General features: G+C 45.9%; 1 protein-coding gene across 1 annotated transcript in view; it reads left to right on the plus strand.

The window, feature by feature from the left end:
- LOC128836116 (sodium/hydrogen exchanger 10-like) overlaps positions 1-22,309 on the plus strand; it is a 161,767-nt gene that overhangs the window by 33,464 nt on the left and 105,994 nt on the right. The window contains exons 5-6 of the mRNA XM_054026133.1: positions 6,118-6,234; positions 8,738-8,899. Coding sequence (XP_053882108.1) covers positions 6,118-6,234; positions 8,738-8,899 — 279 coding nt within the window. The remainder of the gene's footprint in view (positions 1-6,117; positions 6,235-8,737; positions 8,900-22,309) is intronic.

Consider the following 22,309-nt stretch of genomic DNA (forward strand, 5'->3'; position numbering starts at 1 on the left):
GCTGCCACCACCAAGTAATTTAAACAAACATTCAGGGATGGGGCCACTTGGAGCCCTGTCCCCCCTAAAATATCCCCCCCAAGCCTCTTCTCCCCCTTTCCTGGGGGGGCTTGAGAATAATATACCAACCAATAGGTTAACAAACTGAGCACAGACCAAATTCCTGGTTTTTAGGACACTGAAAATCAATCAGGTCCTTAAAAGAAGAATGTTATTTAAAAAAAAGGGTAAAAGAATCACACCTGCAAAATTAGAGTGGAAGATAACTTTACAGGGTAAATAAAAAGATTTAAAACCCAGAGGATTCCCCTATGATTCTGCTTCCTAGTTACAAAACAGGAATAAAATTCCCTCTTGGCATAGGGAAAATTCACAAGCTAAAACAAAAGATAATCTAACGCATTTCCTTGCTATTACAATTTTTGTAATCTTGGATGCTTATTTCAGGTAGGGTTTTAGGAGATTTTTTTCCCTGCCCTGGTCCCTCTCTGTCCGAGAACAACAAAGAGAGCACAAACAAAAACCTCCCCTCACCGATTTGAAAGTATCTTCTTCCCTTATTGGTCCTTTTGGTCCGGTGCCAACCAGGTTATTTGAGCTTCTTAACCCCTTACAGGTAAAGGAGGGATTTTATGCTACCCTTAGCAGTATGTTTGACACCCCCCTTTCCCGTCCATCTTCAGAGACCCCTCTCATAAACATCTACTGTGAGAAGACGTAACCCACCTCATATATCTTGGAGCAGTAGAACCTGTACCATCCGAGTATAGAGGGAATGGGTTCTATTCCCACTATTTTCTCACACAGAAAAAACAGGAGGTTGGAGACCTATCCTCGACCTACGGTGACTCAACAAATATGTGAAAAAACAGCGATTCAAAATGGTCACACTAGGCACCATAAACCCAGCGTTAGGAAGGGGGGACTGGTTCTCAGCCCTCAACCTACTGGATGCATATTTTCATATATCCATCCATCCATCCATCCATCCCTCACATCGAAAATTTCTACAATTTGCAATAGGACAGGACCATTTCAAATACAAAATTCTACCCTTCCGCCTCTCCACTGCACCTTGGGAATTCTCAAAGGTATTAGCCGTAGTAGCTGCCAATCTATGCAGGGAGGGGAATCATGATATTTTCTTACTTGGATGACTGTCTGCTGAAAGCACCAACACTACAGGCAGCCATAGAGTCCACTGAACACACAAGAACTCTGTTTACAAGGTTAGGCCTTCAGATAAACATACAAAATGTACTCTAACACCAGTTCAACACCTGGAGTTTATTGGAGCAGACCTCAACTTCTTCGAGGTAACTGCCTCCCTACCAACAAAACGATTTTTGGCTCTAACCAACTTGATCTCCACAGCGCGAAAAGCCTGCAAGCGTCTGCCAGAACTTGCCTACAAATTTTAGGCCACATGGCTGCAATGATGTTCGTTGTCCGACACCCAAGACCACTATGTGGTGTCTACAAGCTAGGCTCCAGACAAATTATGTCTCACACAGGCACAGTATAAACAAGCGCCTCACCATGCGGATACAATTAAAGACTCCTTTTTATGGTGGACCAATCCAAACAATATCGGGGGTGGGAGAGGTGCCCTTCCTACAGAATCCACCGTTGCTCACTATCTCCACAGATGCATACCTTCTGGGGTGGGGAGCACATCTGCAACTACACTCTATAAAGAGCTGATGGTCCATAGTGAAGTCCCATTTTCATATAAACCTGCTAGAACTGTGAGCGGTTTGGAATACTTGCTCCTACTTCTTATCACTAATCAGAGACAAGATGGTGCAGATTCTCACGGACAATGTAGCTTGTAGATTCTACATAAACAGACGAGAGAGCACGATCACACTCCTTCTGTGTGGAAGCCATGCGACTTTGGCAATGGTGCATCAAGCACAATGTCCATATTACGGCATCAGACCAACCGGGCTGTCAGAATACCCTGAGCAGGAAGTTTTATCATGATCACGAGTGGGAGTTGAACACATGGGTAATCCTAGACATTTGGGGGTTCCCAACAAGAGATCTTTTTGCAACTGCACAAAACACCAAATGCCCCCAGTTCTGCTCCAGAGCAGGACTAGGTCCACACTTTCTGGGCGACGCCTTCTTCGTCAAGTGGAATGCTTCCCTACTTATACCCCTTCTCTCCCACCCCCTTCTAGCCTGCATGCTTCACAAGATCAAACAAGACTGATCCACAGTGATCCTAATAGTCCCCACATGGTTGTGACAAACATGGTACCCTTATCTTCTGCACATGGCCATCTGTCCACCACGCACACTCTCGCTTCTACCTCGCTGCTATCGCAGGACGCAGGTCGCGTTATCCATCCAGATCCCTGGAGACTGCATCTCAAAGCTTGGCTACTGCATGGCTTAAACAGTCATAGGGCAACTATCTGACTCACATACATACATACATAAATGGAGGCGATTCAACTCATGGTGCCAATGCAAACAGACTGCACCTCTGTCAGCCCCCTTATCTCTCATTCTAGACTACTTGCTGGAACTCAAACAGATGGGTCTCTCCATGACTTTGATACGTGTACATCTGTCAGCCATCACGGCGTTCTGTCATAAAATAGAGGGATTCTCTACATTTACGCATCTGCTCCCTAAACACTTTTTTAAGGGCCTCTCCAATTGCTACCTGGAAGTTCAGAACCTCATGCCACCATGGGACCTCAACTTAGTCCTCCACGCCCTCACCACACCCCCTTTGGAGCCCATGGCTATAAGCTCCTGCTACACCTTTCCATGAAGGTTGCATTCCTAGTGGCCATTCCATCCACCAGGAGGCAGCAATCATGACCGACCCACCTTACACAATCTTTTTCAAAGATAAAGTATCCCTTAGACCACATCCCAAGTTCCTACCTAAAGTTGTCTCATCTTTTCACCTCAACCAACCAATACACTTACTGACATTTTTTCCTAAATCACATGTGGACAAGCGACAGTCCAGATTACACTCCCTGGATATCCTCAGGGCTATAGCCTTCTTCATTGATAGAACAAAATCTTTTCGCATGAACAAACAAAAACTGTTTGTTCAGTCACTGAACAATCAAAAGGTAATGCCATTTCCAAACAATGTCTATACAAATGGATATCAGACTTCATAAAAGTGTTACCTCTAGGGTGACCAGAGGGCAAGTGTGAAAAATTGGGCCAGGGGATGAGGGGTAATAGGTGCCTATATAAGAAAAAGCCCCCAAAATCGGGACTGTCCCTATAAAATCGGGACATGTGGTCATCCTAGTTACCTCCAGCATGAACGACAACCCCCTATGGGGGATCCGCATGCATTCTATCAGAGGCCTCTCAGCCTCCATAGTGTTTCTTAATAATGTTCCCATCACAAAAATCTAGGGCCAGAACCTGGGCTTCGCCATGCACATTTACCCAGCATTGTGCTTTGCAACAACATGCATCTTCTGATACTATGTTCGGGCACACCGTACTTTCATCTGCTACAACTTCAACTCCGAAGCCCGCTCTTTCCACCAGAGGGCACTGCTCTGAAGTCACCTAAAGTGGAGCACCCACAGGGACATCACTCAAAGAAGAGACCATTACTCACCTTGTGCAGTAACGGAGGTTCTTTGAGATGCGTGTCCCTGTGAATGCTCCATTACTTTCCCTCCTCCCCTCTGCTTTGGAGTTTTATTACTAGACTCTGCCATAGAGAAGGAACTGAGGGGGGGTTGGTGTCACAGTGCCAGAACCTCCCTTTATTGCACAAGGTGAGTAATGTTCTCTTTAAAGCTCTTTTAATCGGTTGTGGCAACCTCAATCCCAGAAATCTATTTTCCTCCCTATTCAGGTGCAGTCCATCCCATGAGAACAGTTGACTGTCCGTGAATGCCTCCCAGTGGTCAAACATCACAAAGCCTTTTTTATAGCACCATTGTCTAAGTCATCTATTGATCATTATAATTAGGGCCCTACCAAATTCATGGTCCATTTTGGACAATTTCCTGGTCATAGGATTTTAAAATTTGTAAATTTCATGATTTCAGCTATTTAAATCTGAAATTTCATGTTGTTGTAATTGTAGGAGTCCTGACCCAAAAAGGAGTTGTGTGGGAGTCGCAAGGTTATTGTAAGGGGGGGTTGCATTTCTGCTACCCTTACTTCTGTGCAGCTGCTGCTGGTGGTGCTGCCTTCAGAGCTGGACAGTTGGAGAGTGGTGGCTGCTGGCCGGGAGCCCAGCTCTGAAGGCAGAGCCTTCGCTAGCAGCAGCGCAGAAGTAAGGGTGGCAAGGTATGGTATTTCCACTCTTAACTTCTGTGCTGCTGCTGGTTAGGCGCTACCTTCAGAGCTGGGCACCTGGCCAACAGCCACTGCTTTCTCGCCGCCCAGCTCTGAAGGTAGCGCAGAAGTAAGGGTGGCAATACTGTGACCCTCCCCTAAAATAACCTTTTGATCCCCCTGCAATGCCGTTTTGAGTCAGGACTCCCAATTTGAGAAACACTGGTCTCCCCTGTGAAATCTGTATAGTATAGGGTAAAAGCATACAAAAGACCAGATTTCACAGTCCGTGACACTTTTTTCATGGCCGTGAATTTTGTAGGGCCCTAATTATGATCTTGTCGTGCTTTCACTGTCCTTTTCTAGGGATGGGTAGGATTCCACTGAAGATCACCTGAGCATCTATATCTTTAAGCATTTTCCCCAGCCTGGTGAAGTCTTCCTTGATGCATTTCACTGAGAATCTATCAGTATAATTTGTTCCCACATGAGGGACAATCAGTGGATTCTTTCCTGTTCCCATTAGGAGCCTCTTCAGCCTCAGGTCTGCATTCCATATTTTAGCTCCCAGTAGATAACATACCCTTCTGTTCTCCAGATCCACTCCGGTGACAGGCCTGTCTGTTCTTGGGAGGGAGTTCCCAGTCATGTACATTTGCCTCTTCCTGGTGTTGGTGCAATTCTCTGGCCTTCCTCCTGTTCTTTCTGGCTGTAAGTCTTCTTGTCTTCATTTCTCACTTGTAATCTTTTGAGAGTCATCCTCTATTCTCCCGGGGCTCCAAGCTCTGGCTATCTACACTTCTTATACCCCTCTTCTTGTAGGACTGGTCACATGCACTGATATGTACTGAATGCTGCTAATGAAAACTTTCTGAACTTCTGTGCTGGGGCACATGGACACCATCAGTGGGATTCACATGTGCAGAACATTTGAAAGAACCACAGTTACTATCCGGCAGTAATCATTCTGTACTTATCTGTAACAAGAGTTCTTGGAGATGAGCCTCTGCATATTCATACTTTGTGCTCTATGCCCCACTTCCTTGGAGTTTCAGGTTAGGAATTCCCAAATTATTGGAAGGAATTGAAGGGCAGTTGAGGCCATCCTCATTGGTCATACCTTCAGAACCCTCCAGGATGGGAGAGGGAAGAGGGGTGAATAGCCCCAATAGACACTGCTTTCCAAAAGGTGCTGGAAGCTTGTGATGCCAGCAACTTGATCCCGCAAACGTGAATATGCAGAGGCTAATCTTGAAGAACTCTGGTTATAGGCAAGTAACCTCCATTTATGCAGCCACCTCCCTACTTATCTTCCAAGTTATTGATTCTATGCAGATATTCTGGAAATATATTTTCTGCATCAACATATGTGCCTGTTGGTTGTACAAACTCAGATTACCTCAAGTTATTTTCATGGCTTGGTATTTGACTTTAAGAACGTGAATCTGTGGAAATTCAGAGAAATGCCACTTAGGATAAGTAACTTAGGTCTTGTCCACATGCAGGAGTTGCACCAGTTTAACGTAAATTGGTTTTAAACTGATTTAGTTAAAGTATTGCAAATCCCTTTGTAGACACTCTCATTTCATTGTAAGAGTGGCTTATTCTGGTTTAATTCAAACCTGTTCCAAATCAACTTAAACTAAATTGAAATAAATTTGGTTTAAGTTGAAAAAACTGTGTCCACACAACCTTTTGTGCAGCAGGTTTACTTAAAGTGGATTAAAATCACACCTTAGGTTGAATTGGTGCAATTTTCATGTAACTAATCCCCTAATTTTCATTAGTGTAGTAGAGAGTTTCATATAATAATTTGTTCTATTTTCGTTTTTTAAGGTCTTTCAAAAATCGTCATTAATCTAATTAAAGGAGAGTCTTTGTTCAATGATGCTACCACTGCAATTGTTTTTGAACTTTACAGGGATCTTGTATCTGACCCACATACTGAATTTGGTAAGGCAATATTTTCCATAACACTTATTCTCTTTTGACTCTGTTATTCTGAGACCTGTGAGATCCTAGTTATGCAACAGAACTCAGATTTCTCTGGTAAACACACACTAAATTCTATGACAAATTGACACTTTTGAGACAGGATAAAATATATTTAAAACATTCAGAAGTAAAGATGCATAACAGTACTGAATGATACTCATTTTTATAATATTAAATAGTTCAGTAAAGCTAGTTGGGTTAAAATAAACACCTTGTTTTTCATATTTCCTGTTGCCTCAGAAATTTCAAATGTGTGACCTTTTAGAATTGACATTGTATAAACTGATTATAGCAGTAGGGGAACCAGAGGGTGTGGCCTTTGGGCTGAGCATGTGTGTTGCAAGAATCAGATTTTTGTCAGTGGATTGTGAGGGGGCTTATTTGGAAGACACATTTACATGTCCAACTTTAAGCTCATTGGGAGTTTCAAAGATCCAGTTGGGCGCCTTCTGCTGGCCATCCTCCAGACTGCTGTGAGGAGATCCAAGCCTCTGGATCCTTGAGTGTTTTAAGCCTCCAAAGTTTGCATAGAATCCAGTCACTGCTCCAATCTTGGGTTCCCTAGGCACATCCTGAAGGTGCAAATTCTCTATGTCTAATTCTCCCTTCTGAGAACGGTAATCCACTGTCCAGCTGCCTTGCCCTCCCCACCCCCCAGCATAGGGTTAACCCTTCAGACTCCCTCATACTTAAATATATCCTCTTCCAGAACTCTACCTCAAGCTGTAAGCCTTCTGATTTACAGTTTAACTCTTTCTGGAGGCTCATAGTAATTGCAAAACATATAACACACATGGATTAACTTTCCACAGAGTCTAACAGATTTGCTTATTTCCTTAATCATATAAAGCACAAGAGAGAACAAATCATTTAGAAAAGAATAAAAATTCTAATTGCAATACACCCTTCCTAGCTCACCCTTCCCATGGGAGTCCTTAGGGGTGACCATCTGCGTCCAGCAAAGCAGACAGGGTTCCCTACTTCACCCAGGCTTCTTCACTCTGGGGTGCTTCTCCTTCATGAAGTTCTCTTCCCCTAACTCCTGTGACTATGCTCTCTTCTGCCATGTGCTTCCTTATCCTGTGTTGCTTTCTCTCGTTTGTATGCCCCACTTCCGACATCTGCTTCCTTTGTTGTGTCTTTTGATAACTTTCCACTGCTCCTACCTTCCCCCCCACCCGTCCCATCCCTGCAGAGGGGTAGGATAAAATTGGTTTTGTTAAGCTTGAGGTCACATGTTATTTCAGAGTGTTTGCGCCTGAATAGGGGTGTTGAATTGAAAGTATCTTCCTGTTATCCTCAATCTGAGGAAGACATGCTTTTCAGGCTGGTAAGACATGGTGGATACACAGAGAGAGAGAGGCATTCACGATACAGTGATTTTATTATAAAATTTCATTATGTCAACCAGAATTCATAATTTGGACAGACAAAGCTCCCAAATCATCATAGGGGACCCACCAGCGCTTCTGAATTTTAGGAGGCTTATAAGAGCTTGGCCACCACAGGTCTTACCATACTGTGGCTGTTTAGGGGAGGGGACCAAACAAATTGATTTTTCACCAGTTTTGTTATAGGGAGTGTATTTATCTTTTAAGGACTCTGAAGGTTCTTGTGTTTCCAATCACCTCCCTGTTGGAGGTCATCAGGAGGACCTGAAAAGGAATGTTTGGTCCCATTGTCAGTTTTATGTAACCTTTTTTAATTGACAATATTGACTACGCTTCACGTGTTTTTGGAGCTGCAATTTCCCCCAATATTCACGGCACTCTTGTTTCTGAGCTTTGATACTTTATGTATAGTTCACTGTAGTCACCATAGTCCTATACCTCATGACAGATTGTTGGGAGGGGTTTTTAGAGATGAAGTAGAACTGTGGCCAGTGTTGAGCTTGGCGTAAAATTTGAAAACATTCAACCGTGGGTAGGCTCTTACCTTTGCAGCCCATCTCCAGCAGTGACTCTTTCTGGAGGTCTGTTGTTCTGGATGACCCTGGAGTTAAACTGCAAGATTAAAATCATTATCTGACATTGTGTGCAAAGATTTGATAGCCCAACTATGAAAGAGTAAACTCATTTTTTGATAGAGATGTCAGAACCCTCTGCTAGCTTGGCTAATTCACATATTTAAAAATACAGTGGAAATTTGCTTACAAAAATTCATTAAGATTGCTGTTGTACTACAATACTTTCTTGTCCTCAGATATCTTTCCTGGTTTTCATAAGTCTGTGGGCTTTTTTTCTTGTCAAACTAATGTTCTTTTTGAAGATATGTGGAGAGAGCTTAGCTGAGCATTTCCTAGTTATCGAATGTTTGAATTTGGTTTGTTGAAGACTTGCATTCTAGAAGATATAGGGACAAGAAGTCACTCTTGTGCAATAGAAATTTTAACTCCACTTGAATGCATTTTTAAAAAGTGAATTACTAATTTATAATTCAATCTTATTTTCTTCTTTTACAGCTAAAGAAATTATTATTAAACTAATATTAAAATTTTTTGCAAGTACCATATTTGGATTTTTGAGTTCAAGAATAGTTATATATTGGCAATCTCATGTCTTCAATGATGGATTAACTGGACTAATTCTAAGATTCTCAATGACATACCTGATTTTCTTCATTGGTAAGATAAGGAATAACTATGCCCCCTACTAATTCAACTAAACAAAACTGAACCTGATTTTCTGAGAGTTTTTTTTGTTATGCGTATTCAAATATACATTTATTTACTAACAAAAATGTTACATTACAGTGATGTTAACCTAGCCATGTGTGACATATTTAACAGCATAAACAGAAATATGGTAAATTACATATTTAATATCTAAACCTAGGAATAAATAATAAAAAACATAAATGTTATGTGACCAGGTTAATGTTGTACTGAGAACTTTAAATTCTGCATTGTTACTTTGCATTTGACTGCTTTTATTTTAACTTTAATATTACATTAAAGAAGCATCTTAAAATTGTATATACTTTCTTATATCTGTCTGCCTGTAAATCCAGGTGCTTTAGTTACCATGAGTCCAATTTTGCAGGGTAGAGAGGAATTAAAACTAATAAATGGAAAAACTGTAAACGGTTAAACAATTTTAAGCACTGCAGGTCAGTAAATGAAAGTTTTACTGTTCTCATACTAACATTAACAAGGCTATGTTGTACATCTTTTTTATTTTATTATGTAAGTCTGATTAGTTATATATTAAATTATATTCTTTTAAAAAGAAAAAAGATTACAAAATTTTGCAAAATGGCCACACAAAGTTTTCAGTGCAAATAGATGGCCTCACATGGACAGTCGGTATATTACATAGCACTTTTTTTTTGCTTACGTCACTTTTGGAGAGCTATAAGTAGACAATGAAATTGCAGAATTTAGATTTGAGGCTCAAGCTTTCTGTAGTCTTGCTGTGCTTCAAATCAGGTGGACAAGGTAGTGCATCCAGGCCTGGGTAGGAGCCTTTGTCTCATGTCAAACCTCTCAACTACAATGCACAGGGCTCTCAGAGGTAATTCAAAGCTCCAGCCCCTCTGAAAGGGGTGCCTTCATATTCAAATCATTAAAAAGGCCATACAACTTTATATAAATAGAACATAGGGGCTTGGGGTTCATGAGAATTTGTCCATTTATTCTGAGAGGCTAAAAGCCCACACAAATAGTTTTTCAGGTGAATCATAGTATGTATCAGTGATATGTATAATGTTCTGGATCACAGACAATATAGACACTTGTGTTTGTGCTGATACAGCTTTTTTCAAGGCTGTTTTAACTTATGATCTTGAGAGATTTTCCTGCCCTATTGTTGTTGAGGAAATAGTGCACCGATCCCCTTAAGTTAGAGATTGACTTTACCCATTCAGAGAAGAGAGAGGTTTTCTTATCTATTAAGAGTCGATAAGATCATTATTCTGTGGTTTACACTGTTAGTGTGCTTATTTGTTGTTTGTCCTATTTCTGAAATATTTTTCATTGAGGCCAATCACTTTTTCTTTATATGTAGTTTCAACTTCAAGTTTTTTCTCTGTTGTATTATCGTTGGTTAAGTGCTTCACTTAAGCCAAATTTGGGTGTGATTTTCTGACTCTTCTTTAACCATTTCTCACTCCAGCCAAGTGCCTCTCCCCTCTCAACTTATAAATATACTTTATTGTGAGTTAAATAGCATTCATGGGTGAGGCTGCTAGATCACCTGCATTGGTGGCCAGAACTTCTGCTCTTTCACTAATCATTTCTGCTTGTTCAAGAGTGACTTAAGCAAAACTTTCATCTGGTTAGAGACTGACTTTGTCCATTACAGAAATACCATTTACAGGTAAGAGAGAAATCTATTTAAATTTGAAAACTATGCACAGTACGTTTTTTACATAGAAAGATATTCTTCTTCTTTGAATGATGTCCCTGTGGGTGCTCCACTTCAGGTGTCTGTGCACCCTGTGCCGTTGATCGGAGAATTTCAGCAGCAGTGTGTATCTGGATTGTGCATGCGCCATGGTTGTCTTGCAGCGCCATTGGCGCCTCATCTATTGTATGTGCGACTCGACACCCTCAGTTCCTTCTCTATTGGCCCCAGCCTGAGATGGAGCTCCATAGCGGTGTCCCAACATCTGTGACAAACCTAGAAAAAGTAGTTCGAAATAGTTTTAAGTTTCATTGTATAGTTAGTAGTAGTTTAGTTAGTCTTCATTAGTCTTAGTTACTTAAATTTTTTCTTTTTCTTTCCTCAGAGCAGGAAACATTCAACCCCACTCAACAATGCCTGGTTCTCCGGGTTTTAAAAGATGTGGCGCCTGCTGAGACACTGTGCCTGTCTGACGGTCATTCCCTCTGTGTCCACTGCCTTGGTGAGTTGCACATCTCCCAGAAGTGCACTCACTGCAGTACTTCAAAGGCCAGAGCTAGACAGGATCGAGACCTCCATCTTAAGCTCATCCGACCGGCCTCTGAGCCAGGGCAAAAGACTCCCAGGTACATCACTCTCAGTGAAGGACAAGGGTTATTCCTCAAAAAGATCAAGGAAAAGACCTATGAACTCACCGCAGAGACTAAAAAAAAAATTGTCTCCTGCTAGGTCGCTGTCCTCAGTGCCAACCGCATCGTGGGTAAGCACCTTTGAGGCACCAGGCACCTCTGGCACCATCCACATGGGACCCCATTGGAAAGAGAAGGAGTCGAGGCGCACATCTAAACCTTCCTCCTCTTCTACGGCACCAACAACAACGGTGAAATACACAGTGCCAAAACCCTCACCAATGGCTGTGCCACCACCACTAGTGCCGACAACTTCCTTGGCACCGACAGAGAGGGCGAAGATAGCATCATCCGCACCGAGCAAGTCAGGTCGCAAACCATCGGCAACGTCCATGGCACCATCTAAAATATTGACATCGGTAACAAAATCGATGGCACCACACCAGTTTCTACACCAGAAAGACATCATGGTATCCTCAGTACCACTCTCGCTGCTCTTTAGCACCGATGGCTCCCCAGAGCATACAGCACCGGAGCAATCAGCCTCACCCTCCACCCCACCATTTTCTAGCAATGAGGATGATAAACAGGAAGAGGTTGCTTTCTCTTCGCACCACTCCTCACCTATCAAAAACAGACCACCTTTGGGACCCATGAAATCAAGGACCCAATATGGGCAAGATATTCAGCCTTAGTACGGACAGCCATGGATGTGCCCACCAATGCCTTTTCCCATGCAATGGCCACCCGGAGACCCATGGGCAGCATACAGGGCACATTACAACTGACCTTCAACTCCACTAGAGGTGAGATAAGATTGCCACCACCATGCTGCATACCGGAGACCTCTGATGTCCCTGAGGAAATGGGGGACGAGAAAGAGGAGGGCACAGAGCAGGACATGATCTCACTTGCGCATAACTCCTCATCACCAGACGAAACCATAATGCTCCCACCACTGCCGATGATTTTAACCAGTTCCAAAAACTGTTTTAAAGGGTGGCGCAGAGTCAGGAGATCCCTGTGTCTGACACGCAGCACAAACTACTCCAGATTCTCAAGACCTCTAAAATTGTGCTACCCATAAATGACACCCTGATGGAGCCAGGAGAGACTGTTTGGCAAACAACAGCTACTGTCCCACCAACATGTAAGAGGTGGACAGGAAGTATTACATGCCCGCCAAGGGTATAGACTTCCTTCCCTGCCCTCCCCTCTTCCCCCAATTTCCTGGTAATGGAGGCCTCAAACCAACACAGCAAACAGCCACAGTATAGATCCACTCCGCAGATAAGGAGTGGAAGGGGCTCGACCTCTTCGGACAAAAGATCTACTCTTCTGAGACCTTACAGTTCGGCGTGGCAAACTACAGCATGCTCCTGGCCAAATATGACTATGACAACTATGACAAACTGAATTATTTTATTAATGACCTTCCAGAGGAGAGGCAGGAACAGTTCAAAGGTTTACTCCCCTAGGGACAACTTGTCACCAGAAATGTACTACAAGTGACCCTTCATGTGGCAGACACGGCTGCAAGAACAGCCATAGCTGTTGTAATGCGCGGGGCATCCTGCCTGCAATCATCAGTAAGGCTGCAAGTCTGTCACGGAAGTCACAGATTCCGTGACCTCCATGACTTCTGCAGCAGTCAGCAGCAGCAGTTCGGGTGTGTGGGAGGGGGCTCAGGGCTAGGGGCAAGGAGTTGGTGGGTGGGTGGGGCGCTTACCTCGGGGTGGGGGGCTCCTCGGCTCCCACTGTCATGGCCCTGAAGCTCCTAGGCACAGAAGGGGCCAGGTGGCTCCGCGTGCTGCCCGTGCCTGCAGACCCCGCCCCCGCAACTCACATTGGCTGTGGTTCCTGGCCAATGGGACCTGCGCAACTGGGGCTTGTGGCGGGAGAAGCGCATGGAGTCCCCTGGCCCCTCCACCACCTAGGAGCTGTGGGGACATGCGGAGCCTGGTAGGGAGCCCCTGCCAGCCCCGCCAACCCAACGCCCCCCCCCAGCACAAGCAGGGGTCCCTGGCTATGCACTGTGTCCCACCCCCCCAGCACCGGAGAGTGTCCCGGGTCACTTCCCTCAGCACCCGCGGTGCCCCTGGACTGCCCCTCCTGGAGCACCTGTGGCCCCCCCACCCAAGTTTTAGTTAGGGGTATATAGTAAAAGTCATAGATCGGTCACGGGCCGTGAATTTTTTTTACTGCCCATGACGTGTCCATGACTTTTACTAAAAATACCCATGACTAAAACGTAGCCTTAACCATCAGGCATTCTGAAGGGCCTCCAATTAAATGTGGAAGATCTTCCCTTTGACAGTGAAAAACTTTTCTCTGCCAAAACCAACAAGGTCCTCCACTTTATGAAAGACTTCCCGGCAACCATCTGTACTCTTGGGATATACACACCTGCAATGAAACGGAGACGATATCAACCATACCAACATGGCAGGGACACCTCACTCCCATTTCAACAATGACAATATGATTCTCATAGGCAAAGACAGACGCCCCAGAGATGTAGAGCATCTCAGACTCAGTCCTCTGCGTCACAATCTGCATCAGCTAAGCAACAATTTTGAAAATTTGGTCAAGGGTCTGAATGACCTCCCTCACCTGACCGCGCAAATACTGGTGACCAACCAGGACTTTTGCTGCTGATTTATGCCATTTTTATCATGTCTGGGCATCAATTAGTATGATCTCTAGGGCCCATTTGTCCACAGTATCAGGCTACTCCATCCCTTTCACCTCAATATCAGCCTCTCAACCCCCGCCCCACCCCTCTTCATGGAGCCTTCTCACAAGCACCTTCTGCGACAAGAAGTAAGCCACCTTCTACAATGAGTGCTATGGAGCAAGTTCCTCCACAACACAGGGGGAAAGGTTTCTACTCCCATTACTTCTTAACACAGAAGAAAAGCGGATTCTAAGTCTCAGAAAGTTCAGCAAGTTTGTACAAGCCCAAAGATTCAAGATGGTTACACTGGCCATGATAGTACCTGTGCTGGCAAAGGGGGACTGGTTTTCAGCCATCGACCTATAAGATGCTGACTTCCACATCACGATACATCCTGCTCACAGAAGATTCCTTTGGTTCACATTAGGAACGGATCACTATCAATACAGAGTCCTACCATTTGGCCTTTCCACAGCGCTGTGAGTGTAGTAGTGGCGGCACACTTACACAAACAGGATAATAATATTTCCATACCTCGACGACTGACTACTAAGAGGCCCTAGTCGGTCAGAGGCAATCAACATTACTCAAAAGACTATTGAGTTCTTTCAGAGCCTAGGCTTACAGATAAAGTAATAAAAATCAACTCTAGTCCCTATACAACAATTGGACTTCATCAGAGTACACCTTGACTCCACAGAGGCCAGAGTATCACTACGGATGAACAGATCCTTGACATTGACAAATCTCATTTCGGTAGCTACGGACAATCCACGCATATTGGCACATACCTTCCTACAGATACTAGGACATATGGCAGCCACCACTTTGTGGTAAGACATGCAGAAACTGCACATGCGCTGCCTACAGGGCTGGCTACATTCTATCTACATACAAAACAAACAGCTTGAACAGAAGCCTGACAGTGCACACAAAGATCAAAGAGTCTCTGTGGTGGTGGACATGTGCAGAGCATGTATGCACGGGGATCCCCTTCCACCAAGACCCGCCATCCATATTGATTACAACGGACGCCTCATTAATTGGTTGGGGTGCTCAGCTGCAACATCATGCCATTCAGGGGAGATGATCTTTGGCGGAGACACAGTTACACATCAACCTACTTGAACTATGTGCTGTTTGCAATGTGTGCCTCCACTTCCTCCCACTGGTAAAGAACGAAACAGTAGGTGTGATGACAGATAACATCACCTGCATGTTCTATATAAATTGACAGGGAGGAACTTCCTATGCACTGAAGCCATGAGGCTGTGAAACTGGTGCATATGCCACAACATAAACATCTCAGCCTCCTGCCTCCCCAGCTGTCAGAACACGACAGCGGATACACTGAGCAGACAGTTCTCCCATGATCACGAATGGAAACTAAACAACACAGTCCTACAATCCATATTTTAACAATGGGGCTTCCCATCCATTGACCTGTTTCCTACTGCACAAAATTGAAAATGCTCATATTTCTGCTCAAGAGCAGGCCTGGGACCCTGATCACTAGGGGATGCCTTCCTTCTCAAATGGGATGTAACACTCCTCTGTGTTTTTACCGATACTTCTGCTGTTGAGGGTAATACACAAGATATACCTCAACAAGTCCAGGGCCATACTGATAGCCCACACTTGACCCAGACAACCTTGATACTCTTACCTGATGTGGATGGCAATTGGCGCACCACGACTTCTCCTACCCTAGAGGAATCTTCTATCACAGGACTAGGGTTGGATTCTCCACCCGACTCTGGAGAAACTCCATCTAAAGGCATGGCTCCTATATGGTTCCATCACGATGAATTAGCCTGTTGGGAACAGGTTAAACACAGGTTACTAAACAGCAGGAGGCCAACCGCACATAACACCTACCTTCAAAAATGGAGGAGGTTCCACTTATGGTGTCAAAACAAGTGCATTAATGCAGTTTCTGCACTCCTCTCATTAGTGCTGGAACTAAAAAACTCAGGACTATCCACAAGCACCATTAAAGTACACCTTGCCGCCATTAACGCATTCCACCATAACATCGAGGGGGCATCACTATTCGCACATCCCATTACCAAGTGCCTCCTTATAGGCATACAGAGGTACGCGATCCTATGCCAACATGGGACTTGAACTTGGTATTAAGATACCTCATCTGCCCTCCTTTCGAACCACTATTTATGTGTTCCCTAATACATCTATCGATGAAAGTAGAGTTCTTGGTCGCTACTACTTCTGCATAGCGAGTAAGCGAGATAGGGGCCCTCATGGCCCATCCTCTGTATATCATATATTTTAAGGATAAACTCACCCAGAGACCTCATCCAAAATTTGTACCCAAAATAGCATAGTCTTTTCACCTAAACCAACTGATTCATCGCTCTACATTCTGCCCCAAGCCCCATGGGAGCATGCAAGACACTATTGTACATACTCTAGACATCAGACAAGCACTAACATTCTACTTGGACAGAGCTAAGCCTTTCTGGAAATCTCCAAAGCGCTTCATCTTCACAATGGAACGCTGAAAAGGTTTCCCTATATCCGCACAGAGACTGTCCAAATGGCTCTCTAGCTGCATCCACCTATGTTACCAACAGAAGAAAATACAATCCCCATCGGGGATCAGAACTCATTCTACAAGATCACTAGCAATTTCAGTTGCCTTTCTGAATAATGTACCACTCAGGGACATATGTAGAGCTGCTATCTGGGCATCTGAACACAGATTCACAAAACATTATGCAGTCACTCAGGGCTCAGGATTGGACACACTGTTAGGTTTCACAGTGCTATCCTCGATCTCTCAAGCAACTCTGAAGCCCCTTCCATCCAGAGTGGGGCATTGCTCTACAGTTACCTGAAGTGGAGCACCCATACAGACATCACTCAAAGAAGAGAAGGTTACTCTCTGAGGTTCTTCGAGATGTGTGTCCCTGTGAGTACTCCACTACCCATCCTCCTCCCCTGTACTTTGGAGTTGCATTAGGGACTGTAAGGTAGAGCAGAAACTGAGGGGGTTGGGTCACACGCATGATAGATGAGGCACCAACGGTGCCATGAGACAACCACTGTGCATGCGCAACCCAGACGGACACTGCTGCTGAAATTCTCTGATCAACGGCATAGGAGTGCACTGATACATGAAGTGGAGCACAGTGGGACACATCTCGAAGAACCTCAGTTACTGCACAAGGTGAGTAACCTTCCCTTCACTCACATGTGTGTTGGAATATTTATGCACTGCCATATTTTTCCAGGGACTGGTACAGTCTGATTGATACTCTGCCAGGGTAATGTTAGGGCCCCATAACTGCCTATGCTTCCTCCCCCTGCCACAGGTATTGTTTCAACCAGCCTGCCTATGAGCCCTTTCAGGGACAGAGTTAGAGCACCATAATTATTATATTACGAGAGTTGTGAGAAGGCTATTTTCTTCTTCGAGTGATTGCTCATGTGTATTCCACAATAGGTGTGTGTGCTTGCCATGTGCACCGGTGCCGGAAGTTTTTCCCCTAGCAGTACCTGTAGGGGAGTGCCCCTAGTGACCCCTGGAGTGGCGCCTCCATGGCGCGGTATAAGGGGTGCTGCGTGCTCCCCGCACCCTCAGTTCCTTTTTGCCGCCAATGAAGGTGCTTGGGAACTGCTCTGCTCTAGCTTGTCTGCAGCTTTCCTCTAGAACTCTTGTTCGTTCATTGTAGTAGTACCTGTAGTTGAAGTAGTTAGATTAGTTTAGTTTAGTGCACCCGGGTCAGGGCCTGCCCCGGGCTTTAAGTCATGCGACACTTGTAGGCAGCCGATGCCAGTGTATGATCTGCACATGGATTGTTTACGCTGACTGGGGGAAGCCCATCTCAGCGATTGCTGCAAGATTTGCAGGTCTTTCAAGCCTCGGACCAAGAGAGAAAGGGACATTCGGCTCCAGGCTATCCTGATGGAGTCGGCATTGACCCTGACTCCGATGCGCCGCTCTGAGTCGGCACCGGGTACCGCGGTGTTGGCGCGCAGTGACCCCTCAGTGCCACCTACCAGTTGGCACTGCTCCCCGTCTGTGGGGCACGCCAAGAAGGCTAAGAGGCCTTCTCCGCTGCAGCTCTGGGGGAGAGGCTAGACCCATGTTGGGCAGTCCTCGGTCCCCATTGGCCTCCAGGCCTCTGACTCAGGTCAAGCGGAGTAGCGTGGCCCATTCGAAGCAGGCTTCCCCGGATGTCCAGAGGCCCTCCATGCCGGAGGCCCTGCAAACGGCCTGGGACGTTATGTCCTGCTGGTGCCAGGGGTGCACCACGAATGCTGGCTCCCTGGTCCAGAGGCAAGCCACTGTTGGGATCTCCACAGTCGCCCCCCTGCTTGGTAGCATTCGCGGTCGAGGGAATGTTCCTGACACTGTTCGCCGCTCAGCGACCACCCGGTGCATAGTCCACGCCGGTCACCTTCGACCCCTACCAGGTTGTCTGGCTGGGTTCCGACTAATAGGAGCTCCAGGCACTGCTCCGCCTTGAGGAGCGGGCCCCATCGAGACAGAGACAGATGGCACTGAAGGTCCTTGTCTCCGAGGGGCTACCGTAGCCATTCTTGACATGAACGTTGACGCTGTTCCCATTCGTTGTTTCGCTTCAGGACCCCGCCGTAGCACCGCTCCCACAGTCCCGGGCGTCAATCGTTGGCACGTCGCTGTAGCGGATCCGCCCACCGGAGCTGATCGTGGAGCAGCTGCTACCGTCAGGACCGTTCCCGATGCTGCCGCTTCTCCCAGTCCAGGGACAGCGACAGGTTGTACGCCAGCCCGGCCTCCCTTTGTAGCCGTCGATCGATGGGACAGGCCAGTCAGGCTGAACAGCCTGCTCTGCTGGTGCCACAGAAGTGGCACCGGGCTCCTTTGCTGGCACTGTGGTATCAATTGGTCCCGTGGCCCCCGACGCTTCCCCTGCCACCTGTGGCTGCGGAAGGTCCAACAGGAGGTGTGTACCAACAAAGGGCGTTGACTTCGCATCCTGTGCCTAATTTCTTAGTGATAGACACAGTCCAGCGATGTGGCATGCAACAACAGCCCTGAAACACAACTCATGATAAGGACTGGAAAAAAATTGATCAGTTTTGGCAATAAGTCTTACTCAATGGCTACCCCTCACCTCCGCGTAGCCAACTATGTGATATTACTAACAAAATACAACTATACAAACTATGCAAAAATGTTTGAATTGATTAATTTTATTGCCACGAAAAAGGGAGAACAATTTGCAGCACTTGATTCTGAGGACGGGGCTGCAACATCTGTGTCGATGGTGGTTGTAATGAGAAGTTCATGGCTCTATCTTTCTGGCTTCCCCGAAAAGGTACAATTCACGGTGGAAGACTTGCTAGCCCAAATTATTCGCCAAAAAGACAGACGACTCACTCCACTCACGCACGGACTCATGAGCGATTCTCCGATCCTTGGGAACCTATAACCCCTACCCGAAGAGGAAAAAGAGGAATTACTTTACATCCCAATGATACCACCGGCCAATGTATTCACAACAACAGCGGTAATTTGACTCACGGGGTCGCAGACACAGGCCCTGAGGGGACAACAATCTGCTTCTCAAGTTGCTGCATCCCAACCATCAACTTCCCCAACAAGAACTCTGGTGGATGGAGACCAATGCTCGACCTCCGATAATTCAACAAGTTCGTCAGAAACATGACGATTCAAGATGGTCACACTATAAGCGACTGCCTGCTAAAAGCATCAACCAAGCAGACAGCATTGCAAGCCACTGAAGAAGTGGTAACCCTCTTCATGAATCTGAGCTTCCTAATAAATACCAATAAGCCCACTCTAACAACAGTGCAAGAGCTAGACTTCATTGGGGCCCACCTCAACTTTCTATAGCCTCACTACCGAGACAACGTTCTTTCACTCTCACCAGGTCCGTACCCACTCATACTCACTGCGTGAAATAGCCCAGAGGTATCTGCCAGGACTTGCCCCCAATTCCTTGACCACATGGCAGCCACAACATTTGCTGTCAGACACACTGCATTAAACATTGTTTGCCTACAAGGAAGGCTACGTATCAACTTTGTTCCACAGAGGCACAGCATAAACAAGCACCTCACGATATCGGGCAAAATAAAGGATCCCCTTCTCTGGTGGGCAAAACTGACCAATGTATGCACGGGGGCATCCTTCATTCAGACCACAAATGCCTCACTCCTGGGATGTGGAGCACACCTGCACCCACATTCTCTATAGGGCTGCTGGTCCCCTGCAGAATCCCTTAGACATATAAACCTATTGGAACTTTAAGCTGTCCGCAACGCTTGCTCCCAATTCCTGCCACTCATCAAGGACAAGGCTATTTGAAGCCTTAGCTTGTACATATTATATATATACAGACAAGGAGGAGCACACTCACAGTACCTCTGTGTGCAAGCCATAAAACCCTGACGATGGTGCGACAGACACAATATCCACACCACCACAGTAGATACCCTCAGCAGACAAATTTCTCTGGACCGCGAAGGGAGCGCAACAACACAGTACTCCTGCATGTATTTCAACACCGGGGGTTCCCCTCAGTAGACATTTTATTAACTGCACAAAATACCAAATACCCTCGTTTTTGTTCCGGTGCAGGTCTCGGTATGCAGTCGTTAGGCGATGCATTCCTCCTCGAGTGGAATGCTCCCCGTCTCTATGCCTTCCCTCCTATTCCTCTCTTGAACGGAGTGATCCACAAGATCAGGCCAGATGGGCCACAGTAATTCTACTATCGTGGTCTTGCCAAACCATGGTATCCTTACCCCCTCAGCATGACCGTGCATCTATGAATCGTACTCTCACTTTTGTCTCACCCACTGTCCCAGGACTCAGGCTATGTCCTGCATCCACAGAAACTCCATCTCAGAGCATGGCTCCTCCATGGCTCACGGAATCTGAGCAGAGGAGGTACAAAATATAGTTACACAGTTGAACAGAAATGAACTGTCCCCATGCACCCTGAAGGGGAAACGAGTTAAGGCCTGGTGCCAGCTAAAACGGATGATTTCCATCCCAGAGACATTACCCTCTACACTGCGTTACCTATTAGAACTCAAACGGTCAGACCTATACATGAGTTCAATAAAAGTCTATCTTCCTACCATCACAACATTCCACTCCAAGGTGGATTGCCATCCTGTCTTTACCCACCTACTGACCCAGTGTTTCCTCAGAGGACTCAATAATGCCTACCGTGAACTAGGTGAGCCTGCTACACCATGGGACCTGAACCTGGTCCTTCGAATCGTCACCTTTTCTCCATGTGAACCCAGGATGACATAATCACTGCTACACCATTCTATGAAAGTAGCATTTCTTGTGGCAATGACATCTGTCAGACGTGTGGGAGCACCGTGGGCTTTCATGGCGGAACCCCCATACATGGTCTTCTTTGAGGATAAAGCCTCCCTCAGACCACACCCCTAAACCCCACACAACACATTACACATTCCATAATTTTGATGTTCGGAGGGCATTGGCTTCTTACATAGACCAGACTAAACCATCCCATAAATCACCCAAACTGTTTCTATCCATCACTGAATGCTCCAAAAGGAGCACCATCTCTAAACAAGAACTTTCCACGTAGATCCATAATCGCACAAAACTCTATCATCAGTGCGACTGCCAATCCCTCATGGGGATTTGCTCACATCCCACTAGAGCCGTATCAGCCTCCATGGCTTCCCTGCACAATGTACCTATCATGGACGTTTGTAGAATTGCTGCCTGGGCTTCAGCCATATCTTTAGACAGCACTATGCCTTAGAGCAACAGGCAACATCTGATACCTCCTTCGGATACTCTCTACTATCGGAGGTCATGACTTCAACTCTGAAGTCCCTCCTTCCATCGGAGGGCACTGCTCTGAAGTCACCTAAAGTGAAGCACCCACAGGGACAGCACTCGAAGAAGAAGAAGAAGAGAAGGTTACTCACCTTGTGCAGTAACTGGGATTCATCGAGATGTGTGTCCCTGTGGGTGCTCCACTACCTTCCCTTCTCCCCTCTACTTCGGAGTTTCCTTATTAGTCTCTGCAGTGGAGAAGGAACTGAGTGGGGGTTGGTCGCACAGCGTCCGTTAACTGCCTGCAGCAGCACGAGGCAGGGACCGCGCATGTGCGACCCAACCGGCACAGCTACTAAAAGTCTCCGACTATGAGCGCAGGGGCGCATGAACACCTAAAGTGGAGCACTCACAGGGGGACACATCTCGAAGAACCCCAGTTACTGCACAAGGTGAGTAACCTTCTCTTCTCACGGACAACACTGCCTCAATGTTTTACATCAACAGGCAAGGCGGGGCCTGCTCCTCTGCCCTCTGCCAGGAAGCCCTCAAGCTGTGGGACTTCTGTATAGCCCATGAC

Source organism: Malaclemys terrapin, chromosome 4 (assembly GCF_027887155.1).
Source record: "Malaclemys terrapin pileata isolate rMalTer1 chromosome 4, rMalTer1.hap1, whole genome shotgun sequence".
Lineage (NCBI taxonomy): Eukaryota > Metazoa > Chordata > Testudines > Emydidae > Malaclemys > Malaclemys terrapin.